Genomic DNA, 16454 nt, shown 5'->3' with positions numbered 1-16454 from the left:
GGTACAGTTACATGTAGGGCAGAATGTGGAACTTGTAGTCGTTTGCTCTCGGACACAGACAAGTGTGATTTTATTAAACGGCGATTGCCTGACGTTACTTTCAAGTTTCCTGGTACTGCCTACCAAGACAAGACGAAATCATAGAACCATCCGGCATTGCAATAGACAGTGACTGGAAGAATTCGATTTTCTTTTCTATTCAGTTCAAGAAGACGGTGTCTATTGCCTTAGCTGTCGGCATTTCCCGGTAGGACAATAGGCGAAGGCGAATGTACTCATTACTAGTCCTTTTCGAAACTAATTGGAAATATGCTCGCAGGTATATATACTTCCTGAAGCACAGTATCTTGAAGTACCACATGGACTCTGATGCTCTTCGCCGCGGCTTTGTTGAGTCAAAGGAAGCAGGACAGAAAAAAGTAGATTCTGCATGTCTACCGGTACAGCAGAACGCATTGCAGTCAACCGTTGTATTTGAAAAGCATTGTGAAATGCCTTCACTTTTGTGGTAGACTAGAAAGGCATTGCATTGCGAGACTATAAAGATGATGGCGTAAATGTTGCTAATCTCGAGTTTGGAGTTTCAGATGTCATTAGAGCAAATTTCAAGAAATTGATAAATTTAGAATAGATAACGATCACTGGAAGAAAAGTTGAAGTCGTGTGCATGAAATGCTCAGTATATGTCGAAAACCAGTCAAAATGACTCGTTAGACTGTATGGCAAAAGTAGTGTTAGAAGAGATACTTCACAATGTTAGGAACCAGTCTCAGGTGACTGAACCGTTCTTTGGCTTGCAGGCAGATGAGATCACAGCTTGCCATCACTGTTCGGTATCTTAAACATGGAAAATCAACCAGAAATTTACTACAGTTTGTAGAATGTGAAGCTATCCGAGGAGCAGATATACGCAAGAACATATTGGACTTTCTGAAATAACAATCTGCCTGCGTCATTTTACAGAGCCCAGACATATGACGGTGCAGGAAATATGGCGGGGCGTTTGAATGGTTGAGCTGCTCTGTATGAAAAAGTACCCTCTTGCAGGGTATTACCACTTTGCTAGCCATCAGCTCAATTTGACCATTTTCCAAAGCAATAATGTGAAGGAGGGTCAGGCAATACTTGCCAGGGTGGCTGCTGTCAACATGTTTTTTAAAAATTCCCCAAAGCGACAACGACAGCTCGAAGCAAAAGTTGAAGCCTACAATAACCAAGAAGATCAGAAAGAGAACAGACTTTCAAAGAAAAACGGAAAACCATGTGTCAAACTAGGTGGGTTGAACGACACACCTGTATCAAAGACTTCGAACATCTGTTTTCCGTTGTCATACAATGCTTGTCCACAATAACAGAAAATGCCGACCGCAAATGAGATGCAAAGGCTATGACTGATGCGACCGTTCTTCTGAAAAAATATTACAACTATTCGCTTTATTGCTGCCTTTCAAGCTACCCTGTTTCTATTTGGATTTACAAAACCATTGAGTCAGCTCTGGCAAGGTAGCTCAATGGAAGCTGTGCAAGCTTATGAAGAAAGCTACATGGTTAACACTGTTTGAGGACAAGAACAGAAATTGACACAGTGTTCAAAAAGGTATTTAATTAAAACAATGTTCGACATGGCAGCTACTGCAGGATGTGAGTGAATGCCTATTCCCCGAACAGCTGGTCGCCAAAACACTAGAAAGAACGTACCAGCGGATTCTCCCGAGGTCTACTGAAGAGAATATGTTTTCGTTCGCTTCCTAGACACTTGGCTTGTGGTCTTAGAGTAGAGGTTTGGAGAATTAAACCGATTGGCAGTTCAAGGTTTCAAGCTGTTGCGCGCTCTGACGAGCGATGAAGCAGAAATAATACAGCAGCGATAGTATATATGGGCGAATTGCCGTCAGATCGATCATTCCAGCAACAGTTGCAACGGTGGAAGGAACTATGGAAAAAAACCTTATACGATACCTTCAGAAGTCAAAAGTACTCCCATAAGAGCTACCCCAACATCATGACTATCCTCCACATTCTTGCAGTAACTCCAGTAACAGTAAGCAACTACAGAAGAACAAATTCTGCCTTAACGCACATTCTTATTTCAAAGTTGAATGGCATATCTGCTGGTTTGTTTGTGTGTCACATAATTGCTTACGTGTATCGTCTCGTTTGATTGTTGTTACAGGAACAACAGTGCAAGAAAACACTGATGTTAAAACCAAAGAGCAAATGTAGAGGAAACAGTGGTGGCTGTACTCCTTCAAGTCTGAGCCGATTGGCAGCGATTTGTTCCAGTTCGGTCGCCGTCCATTCATTCTTTTCGATGCAGAAGGTAAAGGTGATGAAAGGTGAAAAACAAAGGTGATCTCTTCTGCCAGAGCCGAACAACATTAGACATGTGGACTGAGAATTATAAGCATGAAGCCAATCGGTAATCAGTAATCCAGGCATTGTGTGACATTGAATGCACACCTCAAGCAGACGCGTGTGTTTGATCGTGACTTAATTGGTAGAAAATATCCTTGCGCATCATCATGATTGTATGCTTCTTAGTTAAGTCAGGTTTGTTCTTGATACACGTTGTTTCAGCTGTAGTATTATCCACTCCCGACTTAAATTCCGCTTTCAGTCCACTAAATCTACACGTCTTCGCACTTTTCAACGTCCCTGATGAACTTCTCATAAGTCCACCCTCTTCTCTAATTACTCTATCTTACTACACTCCTTCTCTTCATTAAAAAACATGTCAAATTGCAGGTCCAGTCTCTCCGACGCCATTCTGGTGCGCAGGAATCGCCTTGGAGGAGACTGCTCTTTCTTCCGCCGTTGCGTTGTTTCCGTTTGCTCCTGTTAATTTGTTATGCAGACTCAACCTCGCGTACCGTCTGGTCTTCCTGATCTTCAATTTCCAATTTCATCTGCGGTAACCTTTTCTGGATCATTTCCTCCCTCTCTCTTTCTTTACTGGCTGGAGAATTCCTTCTGTTCATTCCAACGTTTCTTCAAATGATCTTGGTGCATGTCGTTTGATGATGTGTCCTTCCTCCAAACTGATGCCGAAAGATAATGATCCGCGTCCGGTGCTGTTTTCTACGACAATCTTCAGCCAAAGGGGTACTTTCTCAAAATTCCGAACCTAAATTAGTCCGACGTCGATCAATCGCTTTGACTGTTTCGGTCATGTCCATTATTTTGAGCCTCCTGCGTGACTCAAACTTTAATTGAATAGCTGGGCGTAGCAGGTCAAGTTTGGAACTTAATCTTCTTCCCATGAGCAACTTCCCTGGTAAAACTCCCGTCGTGCTATGCGGTGTTACCCTGTAATAGAACCAAAACTGTGATAATTTCACGTCTGGTGTTCCATTTTCCCCTCCATTTTTAGGCCCGTCTTAAAGGTTTACACAGCTCGTTCTACAAATTCATTTGACGCTGGGTGGTAGGGGCAGTATGGATTAGTACAATGCCACTGGCTTGAATTGGCTTGCATTTATTCTTGAAATTTGGTACTTGGAAACAGGACCCCGTCATCTGTTACCACTGTCTCCGGCAACTCATGATTTGTAAACAGTTGTGTGAGTTTTTCTATTGTCGTAAAACTGTAGCTGTGTTCGTGGAACCACCTCCAGCCACTTTAATGGGAATCGATCGCTAAACAACATTTTCCCCAAAGCGGCAAGGCAAACTGCAAGCGTAGCGTTGCCCACGGACGGTCACGTCACTTGCAAGGGTGTTACGCTGACGCTCAGCTGAGCGTTAAACATCCAAAACATCGCCTCGACGTCGACGACATTTTCTATGTTGACGCTGACGTTGGCGCTGAAATTGAATTCATTTCTATTGTTGGCATCGACGTTGGTGTCGGCGTCAATATTGTAAGCCATGTTAAAGGTGCCTTTGTGGTGCATGACGGAGTAATTGGCACGCTGGACACTACTGGACTCTTTCTTCAATTTGTCTATCCATTTTGGGCCACTGCACATAACTCCTTCCCAGAGATCTCATCCGTGCTATGCCGGGATTGCCTTCGTGGAATGTCTCTAGTATTTGCTGTTGAACCCTCGGGATACTATTACGCACGATCCCCATAACAGACACCTGTTTATCACGCTCAGTTCTTCGATCTATTCTGCGGTAATACGGCTGAAGGTCTATTTCGGTACCCTTCTTCCGGATCATCCGTGTAACACACATTCCGCACTCTGGATAGTATGGGATCACTTTTTGTAAACTTAGAGATTTGTGTGGCGCTAGCTTACTGGGGTGGTTGCCAACTTTTTCAAAGCCAAATTACTTCCTCTTGGGTTTCTTCTTCTTCACTTTCAGTGTATTACAGAGAGGCAGTCTGCCCAATAAATCTGCGTTCCCGTTCTGTACTCCTAGTCTATACATACATCATCTGATACTGGTAAACTGCCAAAAACATGTCTCATCGTTGTATCCACGCTGCCGCCATTGGAAAGCAGAAAGATTTTCTTCCAGAAGTCCTTTTAACGACTTGTATGAGTGGCGATGATGAGACTTTGCCCCAACAAGTATTGGTAATAACGATTGACACCAAAACATATCAGCCAATCTTTGTTTTTCGAGATGCGAATAATTCTATTCCGATGCAGACGCGGTACGAGATGCAAAACCTTTTGGCTTATCAACATCGTCCGCTAATCTGCGACATAAAACAAAACTCAATCCATAAAGAGATGAATGACTAAAGATGACTAACGGTTTTTCGGATCAAATGCACCAGAATTCTCTTCGAATTAAAGCTATTGTTTTCAGGCATTGACTTCTCCCACTGCTAGAGTCAGTATCCCTATTCAATTATTTATACAGGGGTGTAAACAAGTGGCTAACTTAGGTAGAAACCTTCCAAATAATTTATCGACACAAGGTATGACTTGAGTTGGCCTACAGTCTTGGGTCCAAGAGTGCCCTTGATCGATTTCTCATCCGAACTCCTTCATCGATTTTATGCCGCAAGAACTGGGCTGAGGCTTGCAGAAATCTGCACTTTTTCAATTTCACTCGTTACCCTGCTTGAAGTAACCTCTTTAAGACTGCCTTTAAATTTTTTAAGTGTTCCTGGGTCTTCCCGTGATCCGTATGTAGTCAAAATATAAAATAACGTGTCTCATCCCTCAATTCTCTGAAAAACGAAAGGTGCCGATGGTATCCCCAAAGGCATCCGGTTGTATTAGAACAATCAGCGATGGGTATTGATCGTCAAATATTGTTTAGCTCCTTCATACGAAGCTCTTGGTAAACCTGACTTAAGATCTAACTTGGTGATTCGTTTCCGCCAGCCAACGTACTAAAAACCTCCTCTATCCTTGGCACTGGGTACTGATCTCGGCTTAGAAGTTGGTTGACCGTTACTCGTGATAGTCCCCACATATCCCAATGGATCCAATGTGATTCAAAATCGGCACTATTGGGCCGTAATATTGAAAACCTTACTGATTCCAAAGTACCTTCCTCTTCGGTTCTCTGTAGTTTTCCATTCAATTTTTCTTTATTATAAAAAGGGCACCATCCGTGATTTAAAATATCGAGCTTAGGCCTGGGAATTTACCGGCAAGGTGGCTTTGGTTCCCTGTAAGGTTCGACTCCTCCTTAAAAACTTAATTCCGCATACCTTCAATGACTTTGTGGTAATCTTCTGGACGGACTTGTATATTGATTAGTCCGCTCAAATTCAATTTGAATTTTCTCAACTAATCCTTTCCCATGAGACTTGGACCATTTCCGTAAACTACCAAGAGAGGTGGGTACCTTTGCTGTGTGTCCTTCACACTTTGCGAGAACGTCAAATCGTCTAACACCGTCAATCTTTCTTTCACTTGCGTGTGTTCTCAAAGTCACCAGGATTTTTCTTTAATCCTAGAGCTTCTTGAAGTTTCCCAAACGTTTCTCCATTGATTATTGACACCCGCGTCGACTTCCATCAGTATCTCCTTCTTGTTGCTGATTATCTCTTCCAGTACTGTAATTTCCGAGGTGGTAGATGATTTGAGCTGTACTTCACAGCCGTTTTTCTTGTCACTCACTTCCACACAATTTGCAGCTGCTCCTCCCTTTCTTTTAAATTGTGCCCGTTGCGTCTTGCAAGATCTTGCAATATGACATGCTTTCGACACTTACAGCAAGTGACCTCTCTGAAACGACAGGTGACGAAAAGATGGTTGCCAATGCAACGGTAGCATTTGCTTTTCAACTTTGATTGCTCTCCACTACATAGACTGTCTCTTCTAGTCTCCCCAATGGTGCGGTCGGCTTTCTGCATCTCTTTTGAGTTCTTATCTACCTTTTCCGTGCCGCAAGCCTTTTGAAAGCTGTTTCAAAGTCCAACGACACTTCTGCCAACAAAGACCATTGTATTCTATCATGTTTCTCAATGCCGCCACATAGTCTGATATAGTTTCTCCTCTTTCTCGACAACGATACCTTTGCAAGATAATAAAAAGCTTCCCGTTCTGGGGTTCCTTCAGCAATTTTATGATGCCTGCGTATGCCTTGTTCTCTATTCCTTATACGGTGCCGCCAACGTTCTCCCAGATTGATACGTTTGAGGCTCATATGTGATCAGCAGAATAACCTTTGTAATGATCTATTACAAACACTTGTAATATGCTACCACGTGCGGTATATCCCTTATATTCCGTATATTACATCTTCCTTCTTGACAAGCAGCTACCCTGGGGTAGAGTACTGTAAGTCTAATCATTCTCCCTGATCTACTTCGTACTTCTGCTTTACCTCCTTCGCTAAGATGTCTGTTGAGCTTGCGCTCTTCCGCAACATCCGCTAGCATTTGATGTTCTGCTTGAACATGTATACTTGATGTTTTCCAGGAACCTGTATCATCCTCAGTGTAGAGACAAAATTGATAGGCGATTTCGTCTTAGTCCTCTGCCAACGTCAGTGACTACCATAGGTATGATCGTTCCCGCAGCTGCTGCTGTACTACTGCCGGAACCTCCACGACCGTGTATCAATGTTCTATATATGAGGAGGCTAGTGGTATCCTCAATAAAGGGGTTGAAACATTTGAGCACCGTGTCGACAGTTATAATACACAGTCTGTTTCCTCATACTTTTCGAGTCCTTAGCAGCTACAGCGTCCCTACAGATAATTTCAGGCTGCAACCACGAGGCTGTAGCAATTACAAGTAGCGATGTACGAAGTCGGCGGCACATGAGCAGCTGTGCCGGTGACACACCGGTACTTTCGTGGGGAGATGACCTGTAAGTTAGCAGAGCTATGTAAAAAATCTTCTCCACAGGGTGTTAAGGCTTTAAACAAATTGTATTGTTTGTAACGTTCGTTCGACTAGGTCTGGTTTACAGTAACTTACGTAAGCAGAGCGTCAGCCCAGCGAATAACGTAAACGTGGTCACACGCTGAAACCTATTGATTTAAAGTAACATGTCTGAGCGTAACCCAGCAACGTCTTCTCAGCTGCGAAGTGTCTGGCATCGTAGGCCGTTCCCAGCGCAGGTGAAGCAAGTGCCGCTGCTGTTGCTGTATGCCTTCTTACCAAGATTTCCTGCTTTGAATTGTTGAGATCTTCGTCGTCCATGTTAGACAACTGGACCACGTGAGTGAAAGCCCGACGGACGATTGGTAGTTACAAACCGCATTACTCCCAGTTTACGTTACATTGACGCTCAAATAGAACTCGGGTTTAATCCAACTTCTTGACGCTGGTCAGAACGTAGCGTCTCGGCGGAAGGTGCATGGTAACATGTTTACAGTAAGACGCTGACATTACGTTGGCGATATGCCGGGCTGACGCTCGGCTTGCGTAAGTTACTGCAAACCAACCCTACGACGTTTCCCTAAAGGTGACGCGACGAAAATGCCACATGGCTGCATGCAACCATACCGTTTCATGAAGCTGCGAAATTCTCTATCAACGAACGGTAGGTCTAAGGAAATCATGAATAATAGACCCCCAAAAAGATGTAATGACTTTCTTGATGCTGCATGGAATAGGTCTGCTCCAACACGCTGCCAGGGACGATTAGGATGTGAACTCACTAACAACGGTTCCTTTTGTTGCCGATCTCGGTGAGTGGCACAAATGTCGCAATTCAAAAAGAATTCATCAATTTTCGTTGTCATTCTTGGCCACCAAACTACCTTTCTAGCCCTGGCTTAGGTCTTTGCAACTACTACGTGCCCTGTGTAAGTTTTTGTCATTACTTTCGGAACAAAACGCGTTTGATATGACAATTTGTTTCTTCGCAATTATCACCCCTTCCGCATCAGCTAACAGATGCCGGTTGTCCCAAAACGGTTTTACTTACGGGCTAAGACCGGTCTTCGTTGCTGGCCAGGTGCCTAGTATAACCTTTAATAACCGCTAATTTCTGGTCTTTTTTCCTCTCTATTACGCCGAAAACAGGCCAGGAATTAATGGACAATAGAAGCTACGTGATCTTCGACCACACAACACAACTTGCTCTTAGTGTTTCCACAGGGCTGCGTGACAACATGTCACTCACTATCAAGTCTTTACTCAAAACATAGATGACTTTATGCAGCAAAAAATTGCATCATGCGCATTTTTAGACCCTGCAATCTTGGTGGGCATTGATCGAATGGTTCGGTATTGATACCAGTGGCTTGTGGTCCGTCTCAATGAATGGTCTAATCTTTCCAAGCAAATAAAATTCAAATATTTCACAAGGCGAAGTCATCGCTAATGCCTCCTTCTCGATTTGTAAATAACGCTGCTCCATGGTGGTCAGCGACCTGGATGCATATCCCACATAAACTCCCTTGCCGTCTCTCTCTATATGAATTAAGGGCAGCACCAATGCCGTATGAAGAGGCTTGTGCAGAAATAATATTGTCCGCGTCCGTAGAGTAGAAAGCTAAAATCGGAAAAGAGGGAGCCATTCCTCGCAGCTTCCGGAATGCGTCATCTTGAGCCAAAGTCCAACACAATGCAAAGCCGCTCTCTAACAGTTCTATCAAGGAAGCCGACACTTGACAGTGGTTCGGAAGGAATTGGGCTAAATATGCAATCGTTCCCTCAAACCTTGAAGATCCTCTTTGCTTGTGGGTCTGGGAACTCTGTTATGGCGAGTACTTTGTCTTCACCGACACCTCTTTGAATTAGCGTGTGGATAAAGTATTTGACTCTATCCAACACCAACACACACTTGTCCGGGTGTAAACGTACTCTCTGTTCCCGAAAGCGTGATCAAAATTCTCGCAAACGAATATCGTGCTCTTCTCATGTAGAGTCCCATACCAGGACGTCGTATAACATCGTTTTTCTACGAAACACTTTTGGCCGATAAGTATGCAAAAAGGCAGGCGTTTCAAATGGAATAGCCCAAACGGGGTGATGAAAGTTGTCCGGTCAGAGCGTTCAGCAGTCAGAGAAACCTGCCTGAAGCCAGAGGCTGCATGAAGGTGGTGAAATACATGGCCCATGCATCTTAGGAAAAGGCCTTCACAAATCGAAAAACTGAAAATGTTCTTCTCTACTTAACATGTTATAATTGACACATATTCTAATCGAACGGTCTCTTTCAATATCGGTTCGATAGGACAAACCCACGTCGTTAGTTCGGCCACTTCTTCGATGATTTTCTTCACCTACCATTCTCTTCAGTTCCTTTTCGACTTTCTCAATCAAATAAGAAGGTGCCCGTCTTGAACTAGCATGAAATCGAATGCCGCCCTTCAGCTGAATAGGGTGAGGGTAACTCTTGACGAATCCAATATCCTAACACAAATCAGCATAGTCCTTTGCAATGTGAGGTGAAACTGACGTTGGTGTACCTGTAACATGCCTAGGTGGGCTGTGTGTCTGTATTACCAATTGTTACGGTACCACGTAGTCACCAAATCAGTCCCATCTTTTCACATGCATGCGGATAAACCCAACAACGATTCAGGATTGATGCATGCCAACCACGAAAAGACGTAGATGCCTGAACTAACCGTTCACGGACACTTCACAAATGCACTGGCCCTTCAAAGATAGGGTTTCTTACATCCATATGCTAAATTCTTGCCCAAGTGCACCTGAGAGGCAGTTCACAGGAGATATGACGATAGACATTCCATGGTACATTTACCTGCACACCCGTATCCAGCTTATACCTTACCACAGATCCACAAGTTATAAGTGCTTCACATCAACTGATGCCAGTCTCGTCTAGGAAGCTGATATAAAGGACTCTGAAACCATAGATCGGGAAGTAGAAGTTTCTTCCTCTATGGGTGTTGACTCGCATAAGTTCACTGTTTGGATTGTCTTAGGCTTACTTTGGCACACCGAGACAAAATGGTCCATTCCTTTGTGTCGTCGGTAAACTTGAAAGTTCTAAAGACATCTAATCCGTCTGGTCCAATTGCATGCAATAGCAATGCTACTTTTACCTGCTCTGATGCCTTCAAAGCGGTCATGTCGACTTCAAATCGTTGCTTCCACTTCTTCCAGTCGACACTTCGGTTGCCGTCTTGATTTTGGCGGAAGTAATTTAAGGGGAATTGCTGAGGCCATAATACCTCCTCCTAGTACATGTAATGATCTCTTACACACACTTGTAATCTACCTGATACCACGTGCGGTATCTCTACAGATTGATGTCTATCCTCTTATATCACGTATATTACAGGCTCCGTCCTTTCTGTTAAGAAAATTCGATCCGCTCGCAGTAATTTATCCATTCCTTTTCTTTGGGATCGAAGGGCACTGCCTGACTTAACGCCTTCATGTGCTATCTGGTAGTCTCAATCCCGTCTTCGTCGCCAAAGTAGTAATAGGTATCAACTCTTGGCTTAGGGCGCGTTTCTTTATTTTCTTCTGCCTCTTCCGGAGAGATGAAAGAGATTCTGCTGCGTCTTTATTTTGCGGAAGGTGTCAGAAGAGTGGTGATACGTGTCAGGAGACTTTTGTTGCGCCTTTCCAGGAAAAGAGCAAAAAGCTGAAAGAGAAGAGATAAAAAAGTCACGGAAGAAACTCTGCATTTCTATTTTCATTGTCAGACAAAGCAACAGCAAATTTGAAGTGAAGATCAAAATACATTGCAAGCGACGATCAAAGTGTATATGTGCAACTTCTTCTGTTCCGTTTCTTCATCTCAGCTATGACTCGTTGAGTCAAAAGAAACAGGACTTCGTGAAAGTCACGACACTTGGCGAGGAGCTACTCAAAACGTATAATTATGGGTGAATTGACTTCCGGTCTGCGGGCTATGTGGCTGACTGACTGGCTGACTGGCTATGTATTGTCACGCTTCAAGGATGTGCCACGCCTCCTGTGTGGCCCAATCACGGAGCAGTATTTCCTTTATTTTGTACTAGCAGAGGGCCCGGGTCAAATAGAGCAGGATTCACGTTTGATTGACACAAATTCCTGCGTGGTTGATTAGCCCGTTTTTCTAGCAAACCCATATACACGTATCTAATCTAGAACCCCGATATAGTAAAAAATGTCTTGCAGACGTCCCCGGTAAGAGGAACTCGCTCCCTTCATATTGTGCGAGGCCACAAACGGCATTTCAAATTTGGTGGAGATCCAATGTGCCGTTCTAGAGAAATTCGAGCCCAAGTGGCGGCGGGTTCGATCACGGGCAAACGAAAGAACCCGTAGACATATTTTATAGAACCCGGATATAGTCCAAATTCCCTTGCTTTTACCAACGTCCCCGGTAATAAGTGACTCGCTCCGTTCATACCGTCCGAGGTCACAAACCGGCATTTCAAATTTGGTGGAGATTCAATGCGCCGTTCTAGAGAAAATTGCGCGCGAGTGAAGGCGGGTTCGATTGGGAAGAAATCGCGTCGTCCAAAGACAACTCTGGAAGACGGCAACACCTTCGCTGTCAACCGCGACCAATTCAGTGTGCAGTCCCGATTCGTCATGCAAACTTTGAGCAATAAGAGCATCCTCGTTAATACAGTCACGTTTCTGGACCTCAAAAGGGGCGCCTTTACCGAAACGTGCGTTGCATTGTGGCGTGGAACGCAGTCTTTATGCATGGTTTCGTGGCGAATGGCACGGCAGTTTTGGCTTGATTGATGTTACATACAAACAGACAGGCATTTCAGACTTTAAATAGAGAAATTAAGATTTCGTTCGTGGCAACCAGAGACAATGGACGAACCGCCAGCGACCTGTGAAACGTTCAGGAAAGAGTTTCTTACCAGAAAAGTGTAATTTATGTTTGCGATTGTGAGATCTTGTTGGAAATAATTAAACAACAGAATTTACTGTCTGCAACTGCTAACACGAAATCAATCCCTTTCTTGGTTTACGACATTTTATATGGGAATCTTAGATTTCGTAATCATGAGCGATATCTAAGTGCTGTATGTGATAGCTGTCGTTACCAGGTACTTCAACGACTACAGACTATTCGCAACGGACTTTACGGTCACGTGGAAAGACAGTCGCTTTGTACGATTCTAGATAAATTTTACTATAGTAGCACTCTTAGAAGAAATAGAGTTTAAATTAGTAATCTTCGTGACAATTCTATCGTGGTTATCAGAAGGCTATAGGCTCATAGCTGTGGAAGCAGGATGTAAACACACCTTCAATTGGTATAGAGTTAACCTCTACGTTCCCTGCCGTCTCGTCCAACAACTCTGCCGAAAGAGGTGAAAGGCTCTTCAGGATCCAGCCGGTAGAGATGGAAGAGAATTTTAAAAACGCGACCGTATATATACTATAGATACCGCTTCCTGCCTACTAAATCTACACATATCCGCGTCTTCAAACAACGTCCAGGATGCCGATCAACCTCGCATGTCCATCCTATACTCTAATTACTCTCTCCAGTCCTACTAGCTAGATAGTAGTACGTATAGACCTCCGTCGAACGTCGCTTCCAATAAAAGCTTCGAAGCAATAATCATTGGAAGTATAGCCTTTATCTGCAGTATCTAGATAGAGACTCTGAGTTGAGTTCAAATCGATTTAAACTTTGCTATCGTCTAGACAGTATAGAGATTCAGAAATCCGTTGTGCTATTCGTACCCACAACAGGGGCGTCGGAAGGGGTTCGGCCGCACGGCCATGGCCGTACCACTTTTCGAAAAATGGACTTTTGCCAGTCGGCCATTAGCGTATACTTCCGGTTTAGGGTTAACTGATTAAATAAGTAATATATTTCTAGTTACGTTAGCATTCTGTACAGCTAGATTTTCAGGCGGTAATTTATAAATTTACGCTCAGTCACAAAGATGAGGCTGGCAACGCGAGGACACGGCAGCGGTAGATAGAGCGCACGCTAACCATTTCCGTGTGCTATATATGCAGATTGACGGGATTCCAGATGTCGGTGATCAGCCCTGTCAGCCTCGCCGTGCTTCATTTCCAAAAGTTTCGTTTGGGAAAAAAGCCCCAAAATCAAGATCATTTCAAGCTGCTTGGTTCGACAACTGGCCTTGGCTTCATTGGCACGACTCCGTTGAGAAAGTGTTCTGTCACGTCTGTGTGAAGGCTGCGAAGTCTGGCAAGCTGAAATGCAAGACTGCTGAGCAGGCATTCATCTATCGCGGAGTTCAAAACTGGAATGATGCCACCCGCTTATTTCGTTCACACGCGAAATCAGACTGCCACAGAGAAGCGGTTGAGTCACTGATCACGCTACCTGCCACAACAAAGCACGTTGGTGAACTACTAAGAACTCAATTGGTTGAAGACAGAAAGAGAAACCGGGCCAGCCTCCTTCGCATTCTCAGGGCGCTGAGGTTCCTGGCACGTCAAGGTATTGCCCTCCGCGGTTCCGCCCTCACCAAAGAGATTGATAGCAATTTGTCACAGCTCCTTCGTCTTTTTTGTGAGCTTTCTACAGATCTCTCCGATTGGTTGCAGAAAAAGACAAATAAGTGCACAAGTGCAGACATACAGAATGAGCTGCTGAAGGTGATGTCACTTCGAATTCTTCGAGATGTCTCAGCCAAACTTGAAGGCACACCATACACCATTATGGTAGACGAAACCACTGACGCAAGTACCCAGGAGCAGGTTGTAATAGTTCTACGATGGGTGGATGAAGACCTAGAGCCTCATGAGGATTTTATTGGGCTGCACATCACTGCTTCAACTGATGCTAAGTCCATTGTAGCAATTATCAGGGATGTTCTTGTTCGTATGAACCTTAGTCTGACCAACTGTCGTGGTCAGTGCTATGATGGTGCAGCTGTGATGAAAGGATGTCTATCAGGAGTTGCTGCTCAACTCACTCAAGATGAACCACCAGCATTGTTCACTCACTGCTATGGTCATAGCCTCAATTTAGCCTGCCAAGACACCATCAAAGACATAATCCCTATCAAATATGCCCTTGACACAACATTTGAACTGTCAAAACTTCTCAAGTACTCAGCAAAAAGAAAGTCTGAGTACAAGCGACTTCAAGCTGAGATGGCTCCTCAAGACCCTGGATTTAGGACACTATGCCCTACGAGATGGACCGTTCGAGCAGCTTCTCTACAGAGTGTTATGCAAAACTTTTCGGTCATCCAATCCAGCTTAGACAGTTTTGCAGATATGGCAAAACGAGACCCAGAGATGTCTGCTCGGTGTACTGGTGTTGCTGCTCAGTTTTCTTCATTTGACTTTCTCTTTGGAGTAGCATTAGGAGAAAAAGTCTTGAAGTTGGTTGACAATCTGAGCAAAGCTCTTCAGCACAAGAAGATGTCTGCTGCACAAGGTCAAGTGTTAGCAGAACTTACCATCAAATCTCTTGCACTAATGCGTACAGAAGCTGAATTCTTAAATTTCTGGGAAAAGTTGATAGAGAAACAAAGCAAAGAAGATGTTGCAGAGCCTTCCCTTCCTCGGAAAAGGAAGCGTCCTTGCCGATATGATGAAGGAAGTTCGGGACACTTCGCAACATGTATAGAAGATCATTACCGGGTTATGTATTTTTCCACTTTCGATATGGCAATTCAGTCTATCAAAAGCAGATTTGACCAGCCACACTATAAGATATACAGCAAGCTTGAATGCACACTTCTGAAGGGTGCTGCTGGAGAGAGCTATACGGATGACCTGTCTAGCATACAGGAGTTGTACTGCACAGACTTTGACAGCAATATCCTCCAGACGCAGCTATTGATACTGTATTCTCACTTTAGAGAAACGGCAGTCACACCAGCCCTGATGGATGTTGTGGACTATGTTAAGTCACTAGGGAAACCCGGCCAACTGCTGTTGTCTGAGGTGGTCAAACTTATACGCTTGATCCTTGTTGCTCCTGCAACAAATGCAACTAGTGAAAGAACGTTCTCAGCTCTCCGCATTGTTAAAACATACCTTCGGTGCACTATGACACAGGCAAGGTTAAATCACCTTTTAATGTTGCATGTGCACAAAGAAGCATGTGATAGTCTTGATCTAGAACTATGCATAGATGATTTCTGTAGGGAATCAGAACACAGAAGAAACATTTTTGGCTCAATGTAGATTTACGTACAGAAATAGCCTTGTAAGGTTTGACACATGTTGTTCTAGTAGTTACTAAGTGTTAATCTTGCGTTCTCTGTATGGTATTCAAGCTTTTAGAGAAATGTTTAGCGTGCGTTAACCGTTATATGATCACGCCCACCTAGCGCGCGTTAGGCCGGACCACTTTAAATTTGCTTCCGACGCCTCTGCACAATGGTACAATTATTTTGAAACGCTAGGTATATAGTAACGCGTTGGGGACCGTCGTACGTAACCTGCTAGACAACGGCTTAGTAACACGTGATCGCTGATTGAGGGAAATACGTGACCAGGTGTCAGTCTCTTTCTCACGCTCTTCTAATTGGCTTGACTACCGGTAATTAAATCAAGCTGCCAAGCTATTTATGGTACTCGGAGGGTTTGCACTGTAGTGCTACTTCATTCCTCTAGGCATTCATCTCTCATAACTTCTAACTTACGTTAAAAATTGCTATTTTAGTACAGGAATATGACGATTCGGTCAGACTTCCAATTTTCCCAATGCTACAGCTATGCATATCGATTTCACAGTCTAAATTGTGTATCAAAATACATACTGTATAAATTTACGTACAATATTATTGCATCCGTGGCTAGGGACTTGCGTTAGCAACGAAGTCAGGAACGTCCAACGCGCAAGCCTGGCCGGCCATTGTCTTTCCTTGCCGCTGACAACATAAAAATAATGCGGCGTGATTGGTCACTCGCTTGCATACCATACATTCTTGAAGCGTGAAACCCATATATGGTCATTCTTGGCATAGTCAGCTAGTCAGCCTATCAGGGTCCTGGGGCGTGTTTAGGATTTGGCTGAAGGGGGCCCCCGTGAAGTGCTGAAAACCAATATGTGGGCATGGTGATAATACATGCACACGGCCCTAGAGCTACGATGTATGCAAGCCTACTTTTCGAGCCTAGACTTTACACATGGATATACATAAATACATACATATATACAAACATACATACATACCACACATACATACATCAGTGGCGTACGCAGGC

At 43.9% G+C, this 16454-nt stretch overlaps 1 protein-coding gene across 1 annotated transcript; it reads left to right on the top strand.

Annotated features, from left to right (window-relative positions):
* Positions 1 to 13842: 13842 nt before the first annotated feature.
* LOC134187711 (zinc finger MYM-type protein 1-like) lies at positions 13843 to 15428 on the top strand. The gene has a single exon (XM_062655864.1). The coding sequence runs from the start codon at positions 13887 to 13889 to the stop codon at positions 15426 to 15428; it is 1542 nt and encodes a 513-aa protein (XP_062511848.1). The 5' UTR covers positions 13843 to 13886.
* Positions 15429 to 16454: the final 1026 nt, after the last annotated feature.

This window comes from Corticium candelabrum, chromosome 12 (assembly GCF_963422355.1).
Source record: "Corticium candelabrum chromosome 12, ooCorCand1.1, whole genome shotgun sequence".
In the NCBI taxonomy this organism is placed as follows: Eukaryota; Metazoa; Porifera; class Homoscleromorpha; order Homosclerophorida; family Plakinidae; genus Corticium; species Corticium candelabrum.
The sequence above is the reverse complement of the archived record's forward strand: the minus strand, read 5'-3'. Positions and strand labels throughout refer to the sequence as shown.

Coding starts and splice junctions, on each gene's coding strand:
- LOC134187711 (XM_062655864.1), top strand. CDS start 13,887: ATGTCACTTCGAATTCTTCGAGATGTCTCAGCCAAACTTGAAGGCACA.